Source organism: Carassius auratus, chromosome 28, assembly GCF_003368295.1.
Source record: "Carassius auratus strain Wakin chromosome 28, ASM336829v1, whole genome shotgun sequence".
Classification (NCBI taxonomy): Eukaryota; Metazoa; Chordata; class Actinopteri; order Cypriniformes; family Cyprinidae; genus Carassius; species Carassius auratus.
The window spans coordinates 20303702-20329250 of NC_039270.1; the positions used below are offsets into that span (position 1 = coordinate 20303702).

The window sequence follows — 25549 nt, forward strand, 5'->3', positions numbered from 1 at the left end:
GAGGATCACTGCTATAACAGAAAGAAGAAGCTCCAGCGTATCAACTACCAAAGTCGTCTCTGTTTATCGAGCTTGGCATGAATGTATTTGAGAGTAAATGGGGTAAAACCTTAAGCTTCTTCGGTGTTTTCGTTGCGGCGCTCGCCGCTGTTTTTTACTATCTTGAGAATTCAGAGATCGACGAGACTTTTCTAACCTGAATAATTTGTCACACTGCGCATGCGTGAAATGCGTAAAAAATTTGACATAATTAACGACAACCAACTAATTAACGCCGTTAACGCGCTATTTTTGACAGCCATATTTTTAACCTTGGATGGATTTAAACCTAATGTACAGGATTTATAAACAGTGATGGGAAGCTTAGAATTTTCATCTTACTGGCTCTTTAAAGTTTGACCTAATGCTCACAACTCAAAACCCATAGCTTTTTCATTCATATGTATATATATATATTTTTTTTTTACATAAATATATAGTAGCAAAACAATATGTTTAATTTTAAAAGGATGGTACTCTCAAAATGACAATTCTGTCGTCATTCGTTCCAAAGCCATAAGATTTTAATTCATCTTCAAAACAAGAATGAAGTCATTTTTAATAAAAACTGAGAGCTTTAACATTCTCCTAAAAGACCAGGACGTCAAAAGTTTCAAACTCCAAGAAGGTCATAAAGGCCTCATAAAAGCAATTCATATGAAGATATTTTGTTTCCACATAATATCAATTATCAATTCCACAAAAACAAATGAAACTAATGTTTTAGTGTGTGTGTGTGTGTGTGTGTGGGTGTGTGTGTGTGTGTGTGTGTGTGGTAAAAAAAAAAACAAAAAAAAAAAAACATTGACTAACATCATCAAGTGCAATTCAGGGGGAAATAAAACAATACAATATGGCTCCTTCATCACTAGAATCAAAATGTATTGACTTTTATTAACTGCAGAACTTGCTGAACAGGTCTCATGGTGAATCCTCCAGATGTATACAGTAATTATCAACGGATCAGTGTGAAAGCCCTGTTTGACTTCAGCATGTCTGTGTGTGTAAGGTCAGAGATAAACAGAAATGATATTCTCACAGCAGGGAAGAGGTGCCAGCTCACAGGAATCTGTTCACTGGAGCAAGAATCTCTGAGCGGCCACAGGCTGGCATAGCCTACATGTCTCCTCCTCCACATAAACCCCACCATCACACCAGTCGGGCATCAGGCCAGACATCTGGCACTTAAGCTCCCTCATACCTGCTGCCTGCCCGTGTCCTGCTGTGACCCCGAGTTCTCCACACACACACACACACACACACACACACACACACACACATGCTCAATATCTAAACCCACTCAACCCCCAACACATGACCTACCATGATAGCTTAATGCTAACTGGCAGTTTGTGGAAAAAACGGCATCAAAGTATTATAAAATCTGAGTAATAAGACTAATGTGAACTTGCAAGGACCATGCAAACATATAAAAATAGAAACATTATGCGAATTATACTAATAATTTAGAAACATTAAAATGACAAGGACTATTTGGATAAATATCAATTTTAGACTAAACACATTTCGTGTACACGCATAGGGTCAGATTTGAGCCAAACTACTGTCTACTGGATTTATTTAAGACACATAGTGAAACATTAGTGATGAAAAGTAGTAAATACAGTTATTTTAGCAGCTGACTTAACTACATATGTACAGTATTTGCAGGAGAATACAGTATTTGGTCACACTTTATTTTGAGGACCAATTCTCAATATTAACAAACCATTAACTATGACTTTTGCCTCCTAATTTGTTTCTTATTAACAGATAATAAGATAGTTGTTAATTTAAGGTACGGGGTAGGTTTAAGGTATCTAAAATATGGTTATGCAGAATAAAGCATTTAAATGTGCCTTTTACGTAGGCTACTAATAAAAAAACAATACGCTAGTAATATGTATGCTTCTCTATGAACCTCTCTATGTCGTGGCCTAATAGTTAGAGGGTTGGACTCCCAATCGAATGGTTGTGGGTTCTAGTCTCGGGCCGGACAGAATTGTGGGTGGGGGTAGTGCATGTACAGTTCTCTCTCTCCACCTTCAATACCACGACTTAGGTGCCCTTGAGCAAGGCATCGAACCCCCAACTGCTCCCCGGGCGCCGCAGCATAAATGGCTGCCCACTGCTCCGGGTGTGTGCTCACAGTGTGTGTGTGTGTGTGTGTGTTCACTGCTCTGTGTGTGCATTTCGGATGGGTTAAATGCAGAGCACAAATTCTGAGTATGGGTCACTTCACTTTCTTTAATAAACGAGTAAATAATAAATCATGCAATGTGATTTACTAAGCTTTCCAGTAGTAAGTTTCCTGGTATTTGCACCAGTATTTAACTCCCAAATACAAACACCGAAACGCAGGTCTTAACTTATTTTCACTTGTGTTGTTTGCACATTACACACACCTTATTATCATCCCCTCTGCTTGTTTGCTACCCTTCACTAATTTACGCAGCTCTCTGTAAATTGCATTGGTCTTTATGGAAATGAAATGGCTGTGTCTGTGTTTTTTAATTTGCACACTGACAGTAGACAGCAGCCTCAGTAATTTTCACTCATTTTGGTGCTATTATGAGATTGCTGCTAATTTGACGTTTAGTAAATCTGTCCTTAGGAGACTTTCTACAGGCCAGTGGTTTAGGTTTTTACTTGCTCTGACAAACAAAAAAAACTAACAAAACAAACTAAAAAACAGATTAATCTATATTAAATCTGCAACAGCAATTCTATAAAGAGCACAGTGAGTTTTTGGACACAGACAACAGCAGGTATATTAGGTTTTTGTCACTTTTAAGACATGATTCACATATCCAATAAACTGGCACATAGCAGATTTTCTCCAAACTGTTTAGATACTTTAGCTGTAACTGTGACTGTGTGCCGAGATTTTTTTGTGGGATATTTTTTCATTATTTTCTGTGTATTTGTCCGGGTCAAGTGTGTCAAGGTCAAATAAAAAAATTTAGTACTTACCTGATTTCTGAGAGATGGCTTTTTGTGTGTGGATTTTAGGTAAGCAGTAATATGACTAAATAAAATCTTTCAGGCAGATACTGTACAAGACAAGGGTATTCCCATTTCATGCTGGATGCTGACCTGTGACGTGAAGTCTGTCTCCGCTGACCTCAATCTTGAGGAAAAGTCTTCCTCTGCGTTCAGTGTGGTCGGTCCCGCACAGACTTGGCACGTTCATCACACACTGCTTATGAACGTTCATGTCACAGGCTGGGAATAAGAGAGAGAAACATCTGTAAACACTACGGGATTAGACATAATAAAGTCAACATGAAATGACATTCACAACCCAGTTCCCTTTCACAGTGTTTTCAACAGAACAGGGCAGTCAGTGTATATAGGGCTTGACTGAATTTATTGGGATTTGATTAAATTGTAATACGTTGTACAACAATTGATTCAACATAATGGCTTCCTTCCTCTGCTTGTAAATTTTCCTACCAAGGCTTAAAGAAAATGCATGCTTTTACTTACATTTCTGCTCAAAACTGTATGAATCATGGGAGTTTTTAGTTAAAATGATCACTAAGGGCTGTAAAACTTTTACAACTTTTATTTCTTTTCACACAAAGCATTATTTACAGGGCCAGAGTTCAATTAAGATTAAGATTTTCCCCACAATATTATGTTATGACTTTAAAGCATGCTGGGATATTTGAAAACTGATACTTTTGAACATTTGTGCCACATTTACAGCTTCATATGTAAGAGTTTTCTAATTCAGTAGGTTTGCTCGATACAGTAGCTCTCAAGATACGGTGTTGCACTTGTGAGGTAAAGAGTTCTTTTACAAAATCTCAAATTCTTGTAACCCAGACACTCAGTGATGGTAAGGCAGCCATGGCAATGGGACATGACATCTCTATATCCTCTTTCAGGGAACGAGGGCTACAATGTGTAACCAAGATGTTCCCTTTCATTCGGTCACTCTCTATGTCATGTCGGTCACATATGGGATCCATTTACAGTAAGTTTCTACATATGAAACAAAGCCTTCTACTGGTTCTTGAGGATTCATGGAGTGAGGGCCAGGCGCTGGATATTCCCCCATGTCTGGCTGCCAGGGGGATGGAGGAGCTTGATATAGTACAGACACTCTGGAACAGTTCTAGCAAGCCGACACTAAACCGGGCCTCTCAGTGCCTCTACCCATTTGAGGTGGGGATACGGGCTCCACATGAAGGCTATAGAATCTAGAAGGTTCGCCCAACCCGCAGCTCTACAAATACCTGTCAACGAGGTGCCATGAGCCAGCACCCAGAAGGATGCAATACTTCTAGTAGAGTGAGCTCCAAACCTGAATGGGCAGAGCACACCCTGTGCCTGATAAGTCAGGGTGATGGCATCCACTATCCAGTGGGCCATCCTCTGCTTGGAGATGGCATTCCCCTTCTGCTGACCTCAGTGCCAGACAAAGACCTGGTCTGAGTTCCTAAAGCTTTGCGTCCAGTCTATGTATCATCTCAAGGCTCAGATGGGACAAAGCAAATCTAGGGATGGGTCTGCCTCCTCCAGGGGCAACGCTTGGAGGCTCATCACCTGATCCCTGAAGGGAGTAGTGTGAACGGCCGAATCGTCGACCAAAAATGTGTGCAGGTCCCCTACACTCTTGATGGGCAGCCAATGGAATCAACTGATTGCAAAGGCTCAAATGGGACCCACTGTAGTACTTCGAGGACCAGAGACAGGTCCCAAGAAGGTATAGAGGGAGCTTGAGGAGAGTTCAAACTTCTGCTGCCATGCCCACCTTGGAAATTGGCCATGAAGCCAGTGCTGAAGTGGTCTCATATGAAGCAACCCCAGTGGCGTAACTGCCGCAGCAGCTTCCATATGCTCCAGGAGCCTCAAAAAAAAAGTGTTTCAGTGGGACAGCCATCTTGCCTTTACATTAATTTAAGCAGCTCAACACAGACTGAGCATGTTCCTTTGTGAGGCATGCTCTCTGTTTGACCGAATCCAACACCCTGCTCTCTCAGGGGAACAAAAGCCCCCTCCGTAACTTTTGTGAAGACACAGGGGGACAGGTACAGCTAAAAGAGCAGGCCCTTGTACCTCGAACACAAACTGCATAAAAGGTCTGTAGCAACACCGATGTACCCGCAGTAAGGCAGCAAGGTGGAATGCAGGGACCCGGCTTGGGCAACTCATGGACCGATTGAAAGTGTTCAAAAGATTCTCTGCCCGGCCCAACTCCGGGGTAGGGAGTAGTGCATTCACCATTTCCCGAACAGCAGCTCCCACCATCTATGTGTCGCCTGGCTCAGGGCCTCTTGCTATTCCACTTGCCTGGGGCTGGATATGTCGAATCACCTCAGTCTGCTTCTGTGCAGCAGAGAACTGTTGGGTGAAGCTCTCGACTACATCTCTGAAGACGCCGGTCTGGGACACAGGGACATTAAGGAACAAAACTTTGTCATGTCCCACATGTTGGCCAGACACAGCCAGAGATGATGCTCCTGGACCACACGTGTGGACATCACATGACACAGAGAACTCGTCATGACATTTGTCACTTGGAGGATGAGGTCAGCTGCGTTTGTTGTTCCTTCAGAATTTCTGGATCATGACCATCCTCGTGCAATTCCTTCAGTGCCTGAGCCTGGTGGACCTGCATTAATTCCATGGTGTATAAGGCAGTGGTAGCCTGTCCGCAGACAGCATAAGCACTTTAGGGTTGGGTTTGGTGTAGTGGGTATGTTTTTTTTACAACATGGTATAGAGAATTAACCCTTTAGGATCACTCGTTGCACATTTATATTCTGAACCAACAAAATAAAAAAATAGCCACAGTCCCGTATTGAACGCACATTTAAGTGGGCATTCAGTGGGCATTTAACTTTGAAACTGCCACTAAACATGCAGTAATATCAGTTTTGCAAAAACGTCGCCACAAGCACATATTTTCAACAAGACTGGGTTTTAATTTTCTCTTTGTGGTTATAATAAAATAAGTGTAGCAGCTGTACATAGACCACAAGCAAGAACTATTTTAGATGTAAAGCTGACTTCCACGAAAATATGATTTTTCAAGGAAATATTTGTAAGAATGTATGCAAATGTGCATCATTTTGTCTAATTCACATCAACTTTTTTATTTGAATTCACTGATAAATTGTCCACATAAGACAAGTTAACAACAAGCAAACCTTTTATTTTTGGAGTGTTTTTAGTTGAAAATGTATATCAATATGGCTTTTGCTATTGGACAGCAGAACCAGGTCGGTGGCAGAGAATGTGTGTGTGTACCATGCTGAGGCTGAAGTTGATATGTAGAAATCACTGTGGTGTGTCTTCTCAGAGAGGTGTGGATGAACAGATTGCAAAAATGTAATTACAAACATGCTGCTATTCCCACATAAAATACTTCAATCTGTTCTCATTAAAATCTGTGATAACATTCCCATTAGAGCCAGAGCGCTTGAGAGGAACAGGAATGTTCTGGTTCAAATGAAGGAGGCATCTATGCAAAATACAAATCTAAACACATTTGACCTCATAATAGAAAGTAGAGAAAAGCAGAAACAGAGGAATTGTGTAGGCCCTAGGCAGGAGCTGCCCTTTTATACTGATCTGAGGCCAGTTCCTTTTTATTTTGTTACAGGTTTTATCAAGATTTGGTTAAGAGAAGATGGTCTTGCAAGAGTGTAAAATGGCAACTTCCACCTGGGGCATAATGGGAGGTTCTCACTCACTGTCACATTTCATCCCTTGGTGGATGAGGCCATACAGCAGCGATCCGCAGTGGTCGCAGAAGGTGGGACTGCCGTAAGTGTGGATCTTGAACTTGTGCTTGCTTCTGGGATCCTGCAGAAAAGTAAAAAATAATGGAAACATTTACAGCTGAACTAATGAAAGAGTTTATGGACAATCTGATGCAACCCCCCTCCAAAAAAACAAAAAAAAAACAAATACTTAGCAAGAAACTAATTAGGTTATGACATATGGAAGATATACTGAGTTTCAGTTAAGAAGTTCATGTTGTGAAAGTGATGTGACATACAGCCAAGTATGGTGACCCATACTCAGAATTCATGCTCTACATGCTCTTTTAGGGGCCGAAGGTGAACAGCTGCACCTTCATCTTGGAGTTTTCAACGTTGTTACGGGAAAGGATGAAGCTGATTGGTTAGTTCTTGTCACATGACCCGCGGTGTGCTTGCGGCATTCTGAAAAGTTTAGATGTTTTTAACTCGATGCGGTGCCATCCATTATGAGCATGCATGCCGCGTGCTTACATTGGAAATAACGAAATTGCGCGCGCAAAAGACGCGAAATGTGAACGGCACCCATCCAAAGTGTACACACACAGCAGTGAACACACACACCATGAACACAAACCCGGAGCAGTGGGCAGCCATTTATGCTGCAGCGCCCGGGGAGCAGTTGAGGGCTTCGGTGCCTTGCTCAAGGGCACCTAAGTCGTGGTATTGCTGGCCCAAGACTCAAACCCACTTAGGGTTAGGAGTCAAACTCTCTAACCACTAAGCCACGACTTCCCCATTCATGTTTTTCATCATATAAACAAAGCAAACTCTGGGGGGGGGGACATTTTACAGATTTTATGTTGAAAATCAAAAGTCTGACTACATGAAACCAGTTTTTGTTTGTGTATACAGAGTAGAGAGTTTAATATTTCCTGCATAAAGTGAAACTGCTGCTTGCTGGTACTAAACTTAACACTGCTAAGGTGTTGTGGGTGGTTGCTTTTTCCACTCATTCTATCATGTGCTAGTTTAAAATTGTAAGTATGAGGAATAGTAACAGTGATGCTTGACTTAGCAAACAGCATTAATATGTAAAATCTTCCATGTGCCTCAATGAAATTGGGAGGAGCATCAAGGTGACCATTAACTGTGAACTAAAAAAAATTAAAGCAGTTACCTAACAGAGGCTGACTGCGGCAACAGGTCAAACGCTTTGCTGCAGCATCTGTCCAGAAGCAGGAAGTTAATCATAAGTCTGTGGGGTTATTTCACTGGGCAATGCAAATAGGGCAACCAATTAATCTGTCTCTGAGTGGTCTGAAATTAATGAGAATGTGAATTTAGTCGAGGGGGTCTCGAGTTTTCCCATAACTGAACCATTAATCTGACATTAATAAAGAGCTGTCAGACTCTGGTTAAACTGCACATCAGAACTGCAAGGGAATGCTGAGTCAAGTATCACTGTCAGGAAGAGTTCCTATTTCTGTAACAGGAACTAGATCATCTCACAGCCAATTCAGCAAATAAATGTTAGCTATATCACAGTAAAAAAAATATTTTCTGACTTAATATTTTTGTCTTTTTTTCCAATATATTATATATAATATAACATTCTTGAAACAAGATACATTCTGGAGTAGAAAAAAGACTTAAGATAAAAAAGATATAAAAAGATACAAAATATTTAAAAAAAAATGTATAAACTTTGTGTTCGTTTTTGCTTTTTTTAAAGGGGTGGTTGATTGCGATTTCACCTTTTTAATGTTTGTTAGTGTGTAATGTTGCTGGTTGAGCATAAACAATATCTGCAAAATTGCAGCGCTGAAAGTTCAATGCAAACAAACATATCATCTTTTAAAATTCTGGCAGTTAAAAAAAACTGCTCTTCATTAATATTCTCTGCGTATGTCGCTCAAATTGATTAGGGATATAGAGGATGTCATTGTTTACAAAAGAACTGGAGCATATTCTGAGCTTGAGAGGGGTGGTATGTTCAGATGCGCTCGAGGAGGTTTAGCGAATCACAACACACTGAGCTAGCTGACCAATCTCAGCACATTGCGTATTTCTGAGGGAAATAATAATAGGAAATAAATTGAGACATTTCTCTGGGAAGAGACAGATCAGTATGGAATAAAGGTAAATTATGTGAAAAATAAGAAACAAAGCATGAACACGTAAGACTGCACCCCATGAACACAATCAAGCCTAGAAAAAAACCCAGTATATAACCCCTACAGCAAAAAGTAACAACATTTCGAATTTGTTTGTTTTTTTCTTCAGAAAACAAGACTTGATATCTTCAGTCATTTTGCTTCTTGAAAAAAACCTTGAAAAAGGTTAGAGAAACTTTTGCTATAATAGTAATACCCACTCTCTCAAGAAATAAATCGTTGTCTTGAGCAAAAATTGAGAAAAACTAATTTGGAAGTTTTTAGAATTGCGTGGAAAAACAGTATGTCCAGCTATAGACAGGCTCTAAAAACTGCCAGGGCCAAGCATATCCACAAACTCATTGAAAATAACCAAAACAATCAAAGTTTTTTTTTTTATTTAACACAGTGGCTAGATAAACAAATAACCAGACGCCACTTGATTCAAATAATCCATTAACGTTTAATAATAATGCCTTTATGAATTCTTCACTGATAAAATAGATAACATCAGAAATAAAATAATAAATGTAGATTCTACAGTGTCAAATACTTCAGTTTCATCCATCGCACCCAAATATAAACTGCAGTGCTTTATAACTATAGGACTACAGGAAGAGCTAAATAAATGTATCACTGCATCTAAACCAACAACATAATCATTAGATCCTGCACCAACTAAATTACTGAAAGAGTTGTAACCTGTAGCCGAAGAACAGCTTCTCAGTATTATAAACTCTTTGTTATCTTTAGGTCACGTCTCAAAACCATTCAAGCCAGCAGTTATTAAGCCTCTTATTAAGAGATCACAACTAGATCCTAGTGAACTGGCAGATTATAGGCCCATTTCAAATCTTCCATTTATCTAAAAAATTTTACAAAAATTGTGTCCGCTCAATCGTTCTCCTTCCTACAAAAAAAGTTATCTGTATGAAGAATTTCAGTCTGGTTTCAGGCCCACTATAGCACAGAAACTGCACTTGTTAAAATTACTAATTACTTGCTTCTTGAGTCAGATCAAGGCTGCATCTCGTTGCTGGTTTTACTTAATCTTAGTGCTACATTCGAAACCATAGATCGTAACATACTTATAGATCAATTACAAAACTATACAGGTATTGAAAGGCAGGCTGTAAGACGGTTTAGATCCTACATGTCCGATCGCTGCAACTTTGTTTATTTAAATGGGGAGTCAAGTCACTTATCACCAGGAAAATATGGAGTGCCACAAGGATCTGTCCTAGGTCCTCTGCTATTTTCAATATACATGTTGCCCCTTGGTAATATTATTAGAAAAGAGAATGTGTTCAAAATTTGAAAGATTGGATGACCAATAATTTTCTCCTATTAAATTCAGATAAGACCAAAAAACAGTACATAGAATCTAATAGCCTGCAGTTTGCAACTAGACGGATGTACTGTTACTTCCTACAGTCAAAAATCTGGGTGTTTTATTAGACAGCAACTTGTCTTTTGAAAACCATATTTCTCATGTTACAAAAACTACAAGCTACAAAACATGTTACCGGTTTCTGATGCAGAAAAGCTAGTCCATGCATTCATGACCTCTAGAATGGACTATTGTAATGCACTTCTAGGTGGTTGTCCTGCATCAATAAACAAGCTACAGTTAGTCCAAAATGAAGCAGCTAGAGTTCTTACCAGGTCAAGAAAATATGATCATATTAACCAAATTTTACAGTCTCTGCACTGGCTACCTATGTATACCCATATACCTATGTTCCATATCAGATAAAAATTATTATTACTTACCTACAAGGCCCTAAATGGTTTAGCTCCTGCGTACCTAACTAGCATTATTTCATGATACAATACATCATGCTAACTAAGGTCACTAAACTTTTGAAAGTTCCTAGGATAGCACAGCCCACTAAAGGTAGTAGAGCGCATTTCTTTCCCAAACTCTGGAATATCCTTCCTGATAATGTTCAGGGTTCAGAGACTGTGGATTAATAGCGATGTTCAAGCAGCCTTGTCAGCCTTGCCGACTCTGTACCGGATGAGCTAAATAACTTCTATGCTCGTTTCGAGGCTCACAACCCCGCCCAAACAGGGAGCGCTCCCACGGCTGCTGCAGAAGATGTGAGTGCACTCTCCGTCTCTGTCGCAGATGTAACCCGATCCTTCCGACGGGTAAATATCCGTAAGGCTTCGGGTCCCGATGGCATCCCAGGCCGTGTGCTCCGAGCATGCGCATTCCAACTGGCCGGTGTTTTCACAGACATTTTCAACCTCTCCCTCAGTCTGTGGTTCCCTCGTGCTTCAAAAAATCTACCATTGTGCCCATACCAAAGAGAAACAAAATCACATGCTTAAAAGACTGGTGTTTTGAGAAACTTGTCAGAGATTAGATCTGCTCTGTGCTGCCTGCCTCATTGAACCTTCTACAATTTGCATATCGCAGCAACCATTCCACAGGCGATGCTATTGCTTTCACCCTACATACTGCTCTCTCCCACCTGTAAAATAAGAACACCTATGTGAGAATGCTGTTTGTGGACTACAGCTCAACATTTAACACCAAAGTGCCTGCCACACTTGTTATGAAGCTCCAGACTCTGGGACTAAACAGATCTCTGTGCAGCTGGATCCTGGACTTCCGGACAGGCAGAAGTCAGGTGGTCAGAATGGGCAACAATACTTCATCCCCGCTGACCCTCAACACTGGTGCTCCTCAGGGCTGCGTCCTCAGCCTACTCCTGTACTTCCTGTACACACATGACTGTACAGCCCACACAGCTCCAATGTCATCGTCAAATTCGCTGATGACACAACGGTTATAGGCCTGATCACCAACAACGGCCTACAGAGAGGAGGTGAGCACCCTGACTAAATGGTGTCAGGAGAACCACCTCTCACTCAACATCGACAAGACCAAGGAGCTGGTGGTGGATTTCAGGAGACAGAGCAGAGAACAACCACACCCATCACCATCGACAGGACACCTGTGGAGCGAGTAAGCAGCTTCAAGTTCCTTGGCGTTAACATCAGCGAGGATCTCACCTGGTCTACACACACTGATGCAGTGCTGAAGAAGGCACACCAGCGCCTCTTCTTCCTGAGACAGCTGAGGAAGTTTGGAATGAGCCCCAGCATCCTCAGTGACTCCAGCTACCCATCCCACGGACTCCTCTCTCTGCTGCCCTCAGGAAGACGTCTCCACAGGGATTGCTTTTTCCCTCTGGCTATCAGACTAATGAACAATCAGAACTAATACACCCTACAGCACCCTACAGCATACTCCCACAATATGGTATGCCACACACTGCACTTTAACATATGCGTGTATATGTTTACAGAATGCAGAACGTGTACATTCTGTGTATAGTGTAAATTGTATAGTACATATGGTACATTGTACGACACAGTCTGGATCCAGAACACCTGAGAAGATATGATGCCAACCCCTCAGAGGACATCAGATGATACTAACCCTGAAACAAAGTACACAACAAACAAATATTGCTACAAGTGTGATTGCACCATATAATAATCAGTCACCACTGATAAGCTACTACAAAATATTTGTAGAAACTTAATTTTCTTGCTTTGCAGTTGCTTTGCAATGATTTTTATCGTAAAAAGCAATATACAAATAAACTTGAACTGAGTTTACTTGATTTGAATTGCTTCTCAAGTAATTATATTTAGATCCAAAAATATTTAGATATCTGTAACGCATCAAAATGCTCTCCATCAAAAGCTCACTATCCAATTAGAGTAGATCACTGTTAAGCCCGCCCCCACGAGAAGTTTGTGTCAAAACACCAATCTATTGGGGGGGGGGGGGGTATTTTCTAAAAAGAAATTAAAAAGAGGTGAGACTGGTGGACTCCATTCTGATTAGCTGCCTTTGATTCAGGCTGCACAGGTTTATATCAATCGACCGAAAAACAATGTCGTGTTTACAAGTTCCCAGGTTGCTAATGAGCATTTCTCACAAAGAACTCAAGGTTCACAAGGTTTATGGTACTGAATATTTGAAATATATTTTGCAGTTTGCTTTGAGGTATTAATTAGCCTTGAGATAATCTGGATATATTTGAGTCCAACAGTATTTTACTTTGTTTTCAGATTTATGTCTGTGAAGGAGAATAATTACCCATTATTATACAGAATGCTGCACAATTATTCAAAATAGCTGTTGTGTACTTTGCTGCACTTCTATTATTTCTGGTATTTATTAATTTATATCAAAATTATCTGCCCCTCAACATCACATAAAAAAATTAAAGATGATCACTTAAGGTAGTTAAGGTAGTTGTGAAGTTTAGGGTATTGGGTAGGATTATTGATGTCATGCATTATATGTACTTTATAAGCACTAATAAACAGCCAATTTGTTAATAATAGACATGCTAATAAGCAACTACTTATTAGTGTAAATTGGAACCTATACTAAAGTGTTACACTTTTTTTTCCCGCTCAAACCAAATGTAGTACCCAGTGAACAGCATGAGATTTCAGACTAACTTCCTGTCTATATCCTGGCCAGGATGACCTGCAAAGTGTAAAAGACTTCAAGTCAACAGTCAAAAGCTTGGATATGCAAGACTAGGCTTTACATAAACTACTGTAAATATGTCTAACTAGAACTAAAGCAGAAATGCAGTGTTATAATTGCGGTTTCTAAAGAGCAGAAAATGAGTAGCTGTGTTCAGATCCATCTCATGTAGTGTGCTATTTCCTTCAGACAGCTTTTGTCACCCTATCTAAGTACTAATTGAAAAGGCCAGAGTGCAAGCAAAGCAGATGCAGTCTGTGCGTCGGCCTCCTGGCCAATGGAGGAGCATGTAATGAAAACAAACAGTGGACAGACCCCAAGAACCCCGTGATTGGCACAGAATGAGTCACTGAAGCACTCTAATTAGTACCTTGGCATCTTAAATAGCATTTGGGCTATTTTTTCCCCATTGCTGGCTAGTATCAAGCTGCTGCAGCAGAATTATGGCACAGTATCATCTCTCGATGGCTTCATCCCAATTTCCATACTTTTACTATGCTCTAAACATATTTATTTTCCTGGTGATGGGAAAGGACATAGCTCTGAGCAGATGGTGAGACAAACCAGTACTGCGACACACTACTTTGATAGCACCTCTTTGTTATGTACTGCTTGTGTGTTAGTATCTACTTATTACTTAAAAAATTCTGTAAAACTTTAGTTTGGGTACCAATTCTCACTATTGCCTAATTGCTTATTAGAATGCTTATTACTAGAGTATTAGAGATGGAAAAGGAGAAAAAAAACACAAGAGCTTCACATATTTATAGCCTACTAAAATATGCAGTAGGCTATTCAAACCATATTTATGGTTTATGATTTTTTTACTACAGCCCATGATAGTTAATACATTATATATATAAGGCTACAACCCTCTATGGACACCTTGGCAATTGAATCGCCATTGGCTAATAAATGTTTTAGTTTAGTCGCCAGATTGACAATGTAGAGGGTTGAGGTTAAAAGAAAGTCATCCCACTCTATGTCTATCTATCATCGATTGGATTACAGCTTCACGCGCCTTCTTTTTTAACGTGATTTTTCTCCAAAGAGGGGGGAGGAGGAGGTGGAACATTTGGCAAATTACACTACAGCTCTTATAGTATGCTTGTTGGAGGCTACTTTTACATGACAACATTTTTCCCTTGAATTTTGAAAATGTTTCAAGTATTCACGACAGCATTTTCAAAGCGACTACACACATCCGCATATTACCTAAATGGGCGAAAACACTGTATTACGTATGCTAGGCCAGTAGTTGGCACTGTCATATTTTTAATAAATAGTATCTGTAGGGAAGTCACGATTATATGTTGTATATGATGCATCTCAGCTCCGAGGCAGTGAGGCAGATATGGAGAGTTTTTGGCCATCCTCCAATCCAGAGCTCCCTCAATGAGGAAACTGTACACAATGAGGAAGCAATTCACCTCATGGTGCAGAGAGACAGCAGGTTCTCTGCAGGGTTGACCTACTCCACCTTAAAAGATTACATGTCCCCCTCGGTGGCCAGTCAGTAGGCAGACACCCCCTAGTGACACATTTCCTCCATTGTGCCCTGAGGCCTCCAGTATGGTCCTGTGTTCTCCATTGGGAATTGGTTGTGGTGTTAGAGGCTTTATATAAAGCTCCATTTGAGCAGATCCAGGAGATATCAGGTCGTCATCTAACTATAAAGACTATAAAGACCTTTGGTAATTACTTCTCTAAAGAGAGTTGGAGACTTTCAGGCCCTCTCAGTAACCCCTACTTATCTCAACTTTCCACCCAGCATGGCCAAAGGATTTTTATACCTTCGAGCAGGTTATGTTACGAAGGTTTCCTCTGTCGCATCACAACCAATAGTGCTGCAGGCTTTCTGTCCTCCTCCCTTCCGGGGGCCCGACCAGAAGAAGCTTAACTGTATGTGTCCAGTTCGAGCACTGGACACATACATTACGTGCACAGAGCTGCCCTATGGAGAAGGATGGACCAACTTCTCGTGTACCATGGTCCTCCCAAAAGGGGTCTCCCTGCAACTAAGCAGACCCTCATCCGGTGGATAATTGAGGGTAGTTGATCAACCTGGCCTATGAGTCCTCTGACCTACACTCACCAATGGGACTCAAGGCTCACTCCACACGGGGTATGGCTGTCTCCAAGGCCTCCTTAGCAGGTGTACCCTCCACCTTCGTGAGGTTCTGTGTCCTTGATATGTGAGCCACTCTGGGCTCTTCTGTTCTCACGACTCAGCTGTGCTCTTCGGATACACTAGGCAGGGTAGTCTGGCAGAGTGGGCACATCGTTCCCCATAGCGTTCGATGCAGCTTGAGTTCCTGAAGAGGATTGTCTCAGGTTACGCATGTAACCATGGTTCCTCGAGGGAATGAGATGCTGCGTCTCGAAGCCATACTCCTGGCACCCCTGCTTTATTCTCAGAGGCTAACGTCTGCATGTGCTTTTAAGCTTTGGATGAAGTCACCCGCCCATGACGTCTTGCTTTTCCATTGGGCTGATTACACCTGTGATTCAGAGCATGGTCATGCAGAGGGCGTTCCCCATAGCGGTTGACGCAGCGTCTCATTCCCTCGAGGAACCATGGTTACATGCATAACCCGATATGTTTTTTTTGCTAACGTAATTGCTAAATTGGTGGAAAACTGGTGGCAATTTTGTATGAATACATACAAAAACTTGTATGTAAAATATGTATGTAAAAATCTTTAAATAGTTACGAATTACCAAGGGATTTTATTGGCGTAAGAGGTAGCTGGAGAGTAGAGATTATTGCTCAGCATTAGTGGTTAATATGTCACATTTTTTGTGCCCCAAAAGTGTGCCCCTGAACTCACTTCAAAGAGACAGTGAAATAAGAGATCAATAAATCATTTTATAAGGAGCCTTTAAACAGCATTCAACATAAAGCAATTGCCAGCTGTTTTCTTTTTTTTTAATGCATCCAGCCAATCGAGTTAAAAATGTCATTGGACAGTTTGTCATGTGGACGCAACAGTGAACTTCTGAACTCCATATCTTCGAGGTTATTAGAGGCCTGCACCTATCTTTCATCTCAACGGTCTGTTCCTCTCATGTTTCTCCTCATTTTCCCTACATTCAGTCATCTTGTGTGTTCTGTCTCTGTTCATGCCATTTGTGGTATAATCAGCTTTACTGCTGTCCAATGAATCAGTCACAGATGAAATTAAAAGCTCATCTTCTGCCTCTGTCTTTTTGTACCGAGGATTGAAGGACAGGTCAGTATGTGTGTGTGAGATTTCACTGCAGGTGCCTGTGTGTGTGCACGTAGCCAACAGTGCATATGACCTTTAATTCCTGGGCAGCGCAGCTCTACACTTCCACACTTTCCTTTTTTTTATGGCTGGTGTCCACAACTCAGTGTGAAAGCCAAAGACACAGGACAGGACAAAAGATAGCTCGCTACTTCCATCAAACACCACTGATGAGGAAAGTCAAAGCTGTAACAGGAACCCAGCAGACGGACTTTTCAGAGCAGAGTCCCATTATGAACATCAGAGTGTGTGATACTGTGAACCTGTGATCATGGCTATGTTTAAATTGCAGGCATACCTGATACAATTTTTTTTCTCAAATCAAGCAGACTGTCCGCACTATTAATTGCAAGTGAATAAAATCAGGTTTGTGTGTCCAGACATAACCAGCTTATCTGCATGGGTTGCTTTTGTTGAGATGCAGGTGCACCCACGTGTGATACGTTGCTTTCAGAATGGATGTGCATCATTTCACCAATTGTGGCACAGTCTAAATACATTTGTGCCATCATTTTCGCTTCTTGCTGTATTTGCTCTGTAACAACGAATATATAAAAACAAAGTCTGAGAAGCTGACTAGAGCCTAAAAACTACTCTAACCAGCTGACAACAGCAAATCACATTGCTTTTAAACTCTTTTTACCCAAGAGATCTATGAATGACAGACTATCCAATTTTGCAGGAACCTGCAGAGATTTCTAGGAGTTTTGTGGCCACACTTTCTGTGTGGGGCATTTATACACAACCTGTGCCTTCCACACACAAAACAACCAAATCTAGATCAGTTATCTCATCCAGTTTGGCCGCTCTGAGGAGAAACAGAGGAGAACATACAGTGTCCTTCAGTCAGACTGAAGAAACAGACTGTTGGCACTGGGCAGATATTATTTTTTAATAATGCTGGCACCTACATCAGGGGAAGATTTAGTCTCTGAAGTAAAGGATAATTTCTGGACAGACTGCCAATACTCTTTTATACTAAAGGCTTAAACTAATTTTTTTATTATTATTTTTTTTATCTTTTTCAAAAATAACAATTAATAACATCTTAACCAGTATATCCATGATCTATGACCAGTCAAAACTAGCATAAAAGTTTCCCTAATGTGCCTCATACTGGAAGCCAGCATTTATGCTAGGATCAGTAGGAAGTGTGTGTGTTTTTTGTGTGTGTGTGTTGCATCATAGATTTTACAAAATATTACTACATAATAATTAATTACACATTTTCAAATTTTCAGAATTACATTTTCAGCAAATTCATTTAATGCATCTTTCCATGGGAAGACAGTATACCTGTCTGTTGTTACTATAGAACAAGAATAACAATCTGCTATGAGAGAACAAGTAAAAACCTTTTAATTTACTGTGGACTATAACATGGCATGGAAACCTGCAATTACCAATAAGCATTTATGGCTGGATTTTTTTATTTTAAATATTAAACATCAAATCCTAATTGGTCACTAAATACTGAATTGTAAAATCGAATTGCTTGGTGTAATTTTTTTTACGGTGCCACACACAAAACAGGGCTGGTACCTACTGTATATAAGCATTAACATGTGCTGTGCCATACAGAAACACCCTGCTACTGTAATTACAGATGTGAAAACACATCACTCACTCATGATCATCACTTCATGTCAATAATTAGCTGACTCATTAACTGCAAATGAGTGGAAGAACCAGTTTTTCCATCTGTATCATATGACGTACATTTCATCACAGCTTGATTCATTAATGTACATTTAACAGTAAGCAGCTACTGAATTATAATATCCTTAGCTGTTTTATTTTTCAGACACAACACTAATTGATCTAGGAAACCTTTAGGGAATCCTGTTACAAAAATAATAATGTTCTTATGTTAGATGCGTCTGTTTTGTCTGGTTATTAAAGAGGCATGAATGTAATGAGGCTGAAATGTGCTTCTCTAATGGTGTGTGATATTATTTGAGGATGTACTGCTGCCTGCGGCGCGAGGTGACTGTGATGTGGATTATTCCAGACTCGTCTTTTGTTTCACTGTCTCTCTGAATTCACAGTCATTTGTGAAAATGCTGATTGTATATCTTAAGATAATTCACATGTATAAAGCCATACATCTGTCCACATTATTATTATAACAGTAGGTTTTATTCCATAAATCACACAGACATGCACAGAATTTTGCCAGTACAAATTTAATGTGATTTCAGACTACAAATGTACAGTTTATGTTTAAACGTAAAGTACACATGTATTACAACATATTCTATACAAACTGAAAGTTCAAGTTTGTGAAATATTGTAGTGTTTTATTAGAAAATAAGAGTTTCAGTTTTTGTATTTAAAAATGTCACATTTAATTTAGTTCAAGTTCAAGTTCATTTAATTTGTTTAAGACCAACCCAGGACTAGGGCTGTGCGATATGAAAAAATAAATAAATAAATTATATATATATATATATATATATATACCGTGATTTCTTTTATCAATTTAGCAATTTCGATTTAATCACGATTTTGACACACACAGACATGCTTTACACTCATAAATGCATTCAGTATGAATTTGGAACATATTTCCAAAAGAAAACCAATTAGAGCTTTATCAAAAACTTGGAACATGTCTCTAAAACAGACATAAGTCAAAATAATTACTAAGTAAAGGTGTGACAAAATGTCTAGACCACTGCTGGGAACGTTACTTTAAAAAAGTAATTAGTTATAGTTACTCACTACTTGTTCCAAAAAGTAACTGAGTTAGTAACTGAAATACTCTATAATAAAAGTAACTCGTTACCAGGGAAAGTAACTATTTGCGTTATTGTAAAAAAAAAAAAAAAAAATGTCAGAGATTTTTTTTTTTTTTTAGTTTTCACAAGTCAGTTGAAATGAGTAGAACAGATAGGTGTTCGTACATAACTTTCGATATTTATTGCACGTCAACAGACAGCAAGAGTTTTATCCTGCACTTCAAGTATTATCTTTGTAAGAAAAGTGTTTTTGGCCACTAGCTTTGTAGGTGCGTGTCTCGCATTACATGTACACATTACATACACGTTCTTGCCTTTGACCGCAATGAATTTGAATTAGTCCTTATATCTCCCCCTTGAAAATGCCAACTTTTCATCGGATTGCTCCTGACTCGCCATCTCAGCTGCTGCTGCGAATCTCTGTTTAGCTGTTGCGTGTGTGTGTGTGGGCATGTTTTTGTGACATATCAGGACACAACTCTGTATAATGACATGGGTATGACACATGTATTACAAGGAGAGAGTGACTTATGAGGACATGAGCCATGTCCCCATTTTTCAAAACGCTTATAAATCATACAGAATTAGTTTTTTTGAGAAAGTAAAAATGCACAAAGTTTCCTGTGAGGGTTAGGGTTAGGGGTAGGGTTGGTGAATGGCGATAGAATATACAGTTTCTACAGTATAAAAACCATTATGCCTATGGGATGTCCCCACTTTTCACAAAAACAAACGTGTGTGTGTGTGTGTGTGTGTGTTTGACGCTGACACATTTGCCGGCATGTGTGTAAAAACACTGGCTCTGATTGGCTGCCATGAAACACATGATTCTGCCTTAGCCAATCATAATCGCTTATCTCGTTATTAACCCACCTCCTCACTCGCTGTGTGAGCCAGGGGTGCATTCGGATTACGTAGTTTATTAAATCAATGCATTGTAACACACCGCATTTAATGTTCAGTAACGTTAACGGCGTTGTAAGTAAAATAAAATAAAATAAATGAATCCCGTGTCCAGGGATTTATTAGTTTTTTCTTTTTTTTCTATTTTTTTTCTTTTTTTTTGTGCCATACATTGGTCATAGAGCTCATTGTAGCGGTGCCTCGGTGTTATAATATATTTGTTATACATTATACAGGTTCACATGTACTCTGTCTGCAGTGCGTATACAGTATGTGTATGCGGTGCAGATGCAGCAGCGAGAGCGCATTATTGTAATGCGAAAAGCACATTAAAATAAAGCGTGATTGCGAAATCTCTTCGCTCACACTCAGATTTCCTTTGCTCTGTCACAAAACCAGATGCGCGTGCTCTGATACATGCTGGGTCCGTGTACGTTTTGATGATTTAATTTCCTATTTAGAATTCAAAAACAAGAAATGGAAAAATGGCTTGTTTATTCTTTTTCTGTTTAGTTTAACAAACGGAAAATTCGTTTTTGGCTTGATATCTCATTTTGTCATTTGGGGTTTACAAATTGGTTTATGGCTTCAATATTTCATTCGCACTTGTGGGCAGAGCTGAAACGCTGCTTTCATCTGATTGGTCGAATCGCTCTGCCTTCAGCTCGGTCTTTTCATTCTTTCAGTCAGAATAAGAGTCAGTATGAGTGTGGCACTGTAATGTCTGAAACCACTGCTCACTGTTAATTAGCATAATATCTGCTATTATTATACAAAACTATAACCTAGAAATAATTTAAAGGGGTCACTTGCAAGTCGCATCAGCACAAATTATGTGCCGGCAACATCTGATTCAGATATTATGCAAGATAACGGTGGTTTCAGATATTGCAGTGCCACACTCATACTGACTCTTATTCTGCCTGAAAGAATGAAAAGACAGAGCTGAAGTCAGAGTGATTCGACCAATCAGATGAAAGCAGTGTTTCAGCTCTGCCCACAAGTGCGAATTAAATATTGAAGCCATAAACCAATTTGTAAACCTCAAGAGGGCAGACTCAATACTGTGAGCAGACTTAAAACCAGATTAAAAAACCTCATAAATACAATTGTCAAAAAATGTTGAAGTTGATCCAGCACAATTTTCTCCATTACCTTAGTAATAATTGGTATGGAATGGAATGCTTCTTCAGCAGGGGATTGACTATAGCCACTTTAAGATTGGCGGTGACAGAGCCAGTTTGGAGACACTTATTTATAAGAGACACCAAACCAGGTCCAAATGAATCATTAATTAATTTTAAGAATCTGGGTTGAATAATATCTTTAGAATAAAATGAGGGTTTAAGCTTCAATACCTGGAAATTGATAAGTTTGAAAGCATCCCAAAAAGCAGAGGCAGATGACAGGGTTGGAGAGACAGTTAAAGTAGGGCAGACACTAAGTCTTAAGTTAGTAATTTTGTCAATGATATATCTCAGGAAGCTTTCACAGAGAGCATCAAAGGCATCAGGCAAGGAGTTAACAGAAGGATTTGCAAAAGAGACTAAATAACTGAAAACGAAACCTTAGGTTTAGAGTGATTAGCTTCAATGAGATTAGAATAATATGCCACTTTAGCAGACTTAACAGCTCTTTGGTAAGATGTAAGAGAGTCTTTGAATATTTGAAGAGAGATATGTAGCCTGTCCTTCCTCCATTTGTGTTCTGCTTTTCTACAGTTTTGTGTTAGAAGATGGGTATCAGAGTTTTGCCACGGTTCAGATTTTGGTTTGTGCTTATGAGGCTTAAGGGGGGCAGTCGCATTGGCAACATTGAGCCAGACCGATTTAAAAGGCTAAGAAGTCGATCAGCATCCAAGTGAGATAATGGTTGATCCAAATTCAACTTTGAACAGAATTCAACAAAGCACAAGTTGAAGTTTGAGCTAGTACAGAGTACAGTACAGTAGTACAGAGAGAGTTAATAGAAAAATGAGAGAGATCTGAAAGAGTCAGTGAAAATAATATATTGATATGAAAGAATGAAATGAATATCTTACTGATTATGTGATTATTAAATGGAGTCATGTTGATGTTAAGAGGCTGGTTTTGAGTTAAGGTGTCACAGTGTCTGGGTTGTTGTTCCCTGGGGTTCCACTAGATGTCCTCCTTGCTCACGGTGTCTGTCACCAGATCACTTCCTCATGGCCACCAACCCCGCACCACGAGGCAGGAAGGAAGCCAGCCTCACACCACAGTACCAGATGGCCACCAGCTCAGCACCGACGCTCAAGATGGCCGCTGACTCATTTTTAGACTATTTCTCCATGCTGTCACTGATCCTAGAAGTTCCCAAGACTGTTCACGTCAAAGCTGCTGAGCCAGCGCCACAACCCAAGATGGCTGCCAATCCAGCGCCAATGCCCAAATTGGCCACCGGTCCAGCACCACAGTACAAGATGGCCGCCAGTCCAGCGCCACAGTACAAGATGGCCGCCAATCCAGCGCCACAACCCAAGATGGCCGCCAGTCCAGCACCACAACCCAAGATGGCCGCCAGCCTAGCGCCACAGCCCAAGATGGCCGCCAGCCTAGCAGCACAGCACAAGATGGTCGCCAGCTTAGAGCCACAGCACAAGATGGCCGACTCAACGTCTGAGTCGCCAGTCAAGGTGCCATTGACTCGCCATCGTAGAGGGCGGAGGACGGGGAGACAGGCTTCTACCGTTCCTCAAAGCCTGGAGAACGTTCCCGAGGGGGCCGCTGCCGTTCCAGGGGGACGTTCCCGAGCGGGCCGCTGCCGTCCAGGGGGACTTTCCCGAGCGGGCCGCTGCCTTCCAGGAGGACGTTCCCGAGTGGGCCGCTGCCGTCCAGGAGGACTTTCCCGACCAGGCCGCTTCCGTCCCCAAGGCGGTGCCCGAGGTTGTTCCCGATACAGTTCAGAGTCGAGTCATGTTCCTGCGAACTCTCAGGAGTCGAGTCAGATTCCGGTGGACTCTCCGGAGTCGAGTCAGGTTCCGGTGGACTCTCCGGAGTCGAGTCAGGTTCCGGTGGACTCTCCGGAGTCAGGTCAGGTTCCAGTGGACTCTCCGGAGTCGAGTCAGGTTCCGGTGGACTCTCCGGAGTCGAGTCAGGTTCCGGTGGACTCTCCGGAGTCAGGTCAGGTTCCAGTGGACTCTCCGGAGTCGAGTCAGGTTCCGGTGGACTCTCCGGAGTCGAGTCAGGTTCCGGTGGACTCTCCATCTAGTCACCGCTGACCCTCCGGAGTCAGGGCTAGTCACCTCTGACCCTTCAGAGTCAGGGCTAGTCACCTCTGACCAGAGGTGTCAAGTAACGAAGTACAAATACTTTGTTACTGTACTTAAGTAGAAATTTGGGGTATCTATACTTTACTTGAGTAATTATTTTTCAGCCGACTTTTTACTTTTACTCCTTACATTTTCACGCAAGTATCTGTACTTTCTACTCCTTACATTTTAAAAAATAGCTTCGTTACTGCTGTTTCATTCCGGATTGTTATCGTTCAGAGAGAGAGAAAGAAAAAAAACCTATCCAGATAAATCGCGCCATCAGGATGGAGTGAATTTGATTGTGGTTGGATGAGATACACATACCTTTCCGACACCCTATTGGTCCATACGCGATCCATCACACCTGCACATGACACAAATCACATCACACTGCATAGACAGTTTTGGGTTCGTTTATCAAAAAATATATTTCTTAAAAGTAGGTTGGAACCAGTAGTATCCGATCGCCTCAGAGTCAGTCCGCTTAAATTTCTAATGAAACCGGCGCCAGACCGGTCTCCTCTCCGTCTTTCAGCGCGCTCTTCAATCCGCCGACCACGGTGGAGCAGCGCGAGCTCAAACAGAGACAGAGGACACAAGGTGTGTGTTTACCGATAGATTGTTAGAATATCTGTATCTGTGAAGTTATTTGTCATAAATACAGTTTACAAAAGGTCACGATCAGTCGGTTTCTCATCTACTGTAAAGTTTCCTTACACTTATTTAAATATACTTAATTTAATCATACGTACTTTATACATACACTGCTGTGCAAAAGTCTTAGGCAGTATTTTCACTTAAAAGAATGGTGTTCGGCCAGTTATTTATATATTTTGTTGTAGTTTGTCAGTATAAAATATCAGTTTAGATTTCCAAACATTCATTTTGCCATTGTCAAACTGCTTGTGCAATCGCACTAGATTAATATTAAAATTAATGGCAAACTACTGTCCTACTGACACATTGCAGCAAAAGATATAAATAACTGGCTTAAAACCCTTTTTTGGGGTGAAAACACTATTCTTTCTTTTCCATAAGACTTTTGCACAGTACTGTATTTTAAAAACGAGATTGTTGCTACTTTATAAAGAATGAGCATACAGTCATTCACAGAACTGATTTAAGACAGTGACAGACAGCACTCATCATAACTAAATATCAGAGTGAGTCACAGAGATACAGCAGAAACATTATGTGTGGTTTTGTATTAAATAATGACCCAGATTGTGAAATACATTTATTAGCCTTAGATTAAGGGAAGCACAACTTGGGAAATGAGAGCATCCAAGGTAAAAGCTATGGATTTATTTTAAATATTTGTAATGTTCTTTAATGTTATCCATATTTTTTTTTGTAGTTCTTTTTTTTTTTTAAGTATCAGTTCAGGCACGTTGAGGCGCCAGTACCATTTTAAAAGTATCGAAAAGGCACTGGACCCTACTTAAAAGTTATTATTTATTTCTCACTACTGGCTCATTTGCCAAATGGGTGCTTTCGCAATGACGCAAATGACAATGTTGTGATATCTAGGCTATAGAGCATCACAGTCCCACCCACAGCTGGTGCCGGAACTAAAAATTAAATGCAATTTCTGCATTGACATTTGGGGTATAAGCCATTAAAATGTAACCATACATGGTAGACTTAAAACCAGCTACGGCTGTACTAAGCAACAGTATATGCTCATATAAACGTAAAAAGATCATGGGGCACTAACCTTGTTTTGATCTAAATGCCTTTTATTCGCGATGTCTTGGCTAAGTACTTCATTACCCACAATCCTGAACAATCCCACAATCCCACAGTGATGCATCTGATTGGTGGAGCTCGTATAACCGCCTGGTTAAACCCCTCGAAGGTCCGTGAAGACTGAAGATCATTAATAAAAAAATAAAATAAAATAAAAACCTGTGTTGCGTTTTTGCACGG

The 25549-nt window shown here is 40.5% G+C and overlaps 1 protein-coding gene across 2 annotated transcripts in view; it reads right to left on the minus strand.

The window, feature by feature from the left end:
* The window catches only part of LOC113047101 (protein kinase C alpha type-like), a 195435-nt gene that overhangs the window by 44058 nt on the left and 125828 nt on the right, over positions 1-25549 (minus strand). For both annotated transcript variants that reach the window (XM_026208361.1, XM_026208362.1), the window contains exons 4-5: positions 6747-6858; positions 3136-3264 (exon numbers count right to left, since the gene is read on the minus strand). In XM_026208361.1, the coding sequence (XP_026064146.1) occupies positions 3136-3264; positions 6747-6858 (241 nt within the window). The remainder of the gene's footprint in view (positions 1-3135; positions 3265-6746; positions 6859-25549) is intronic.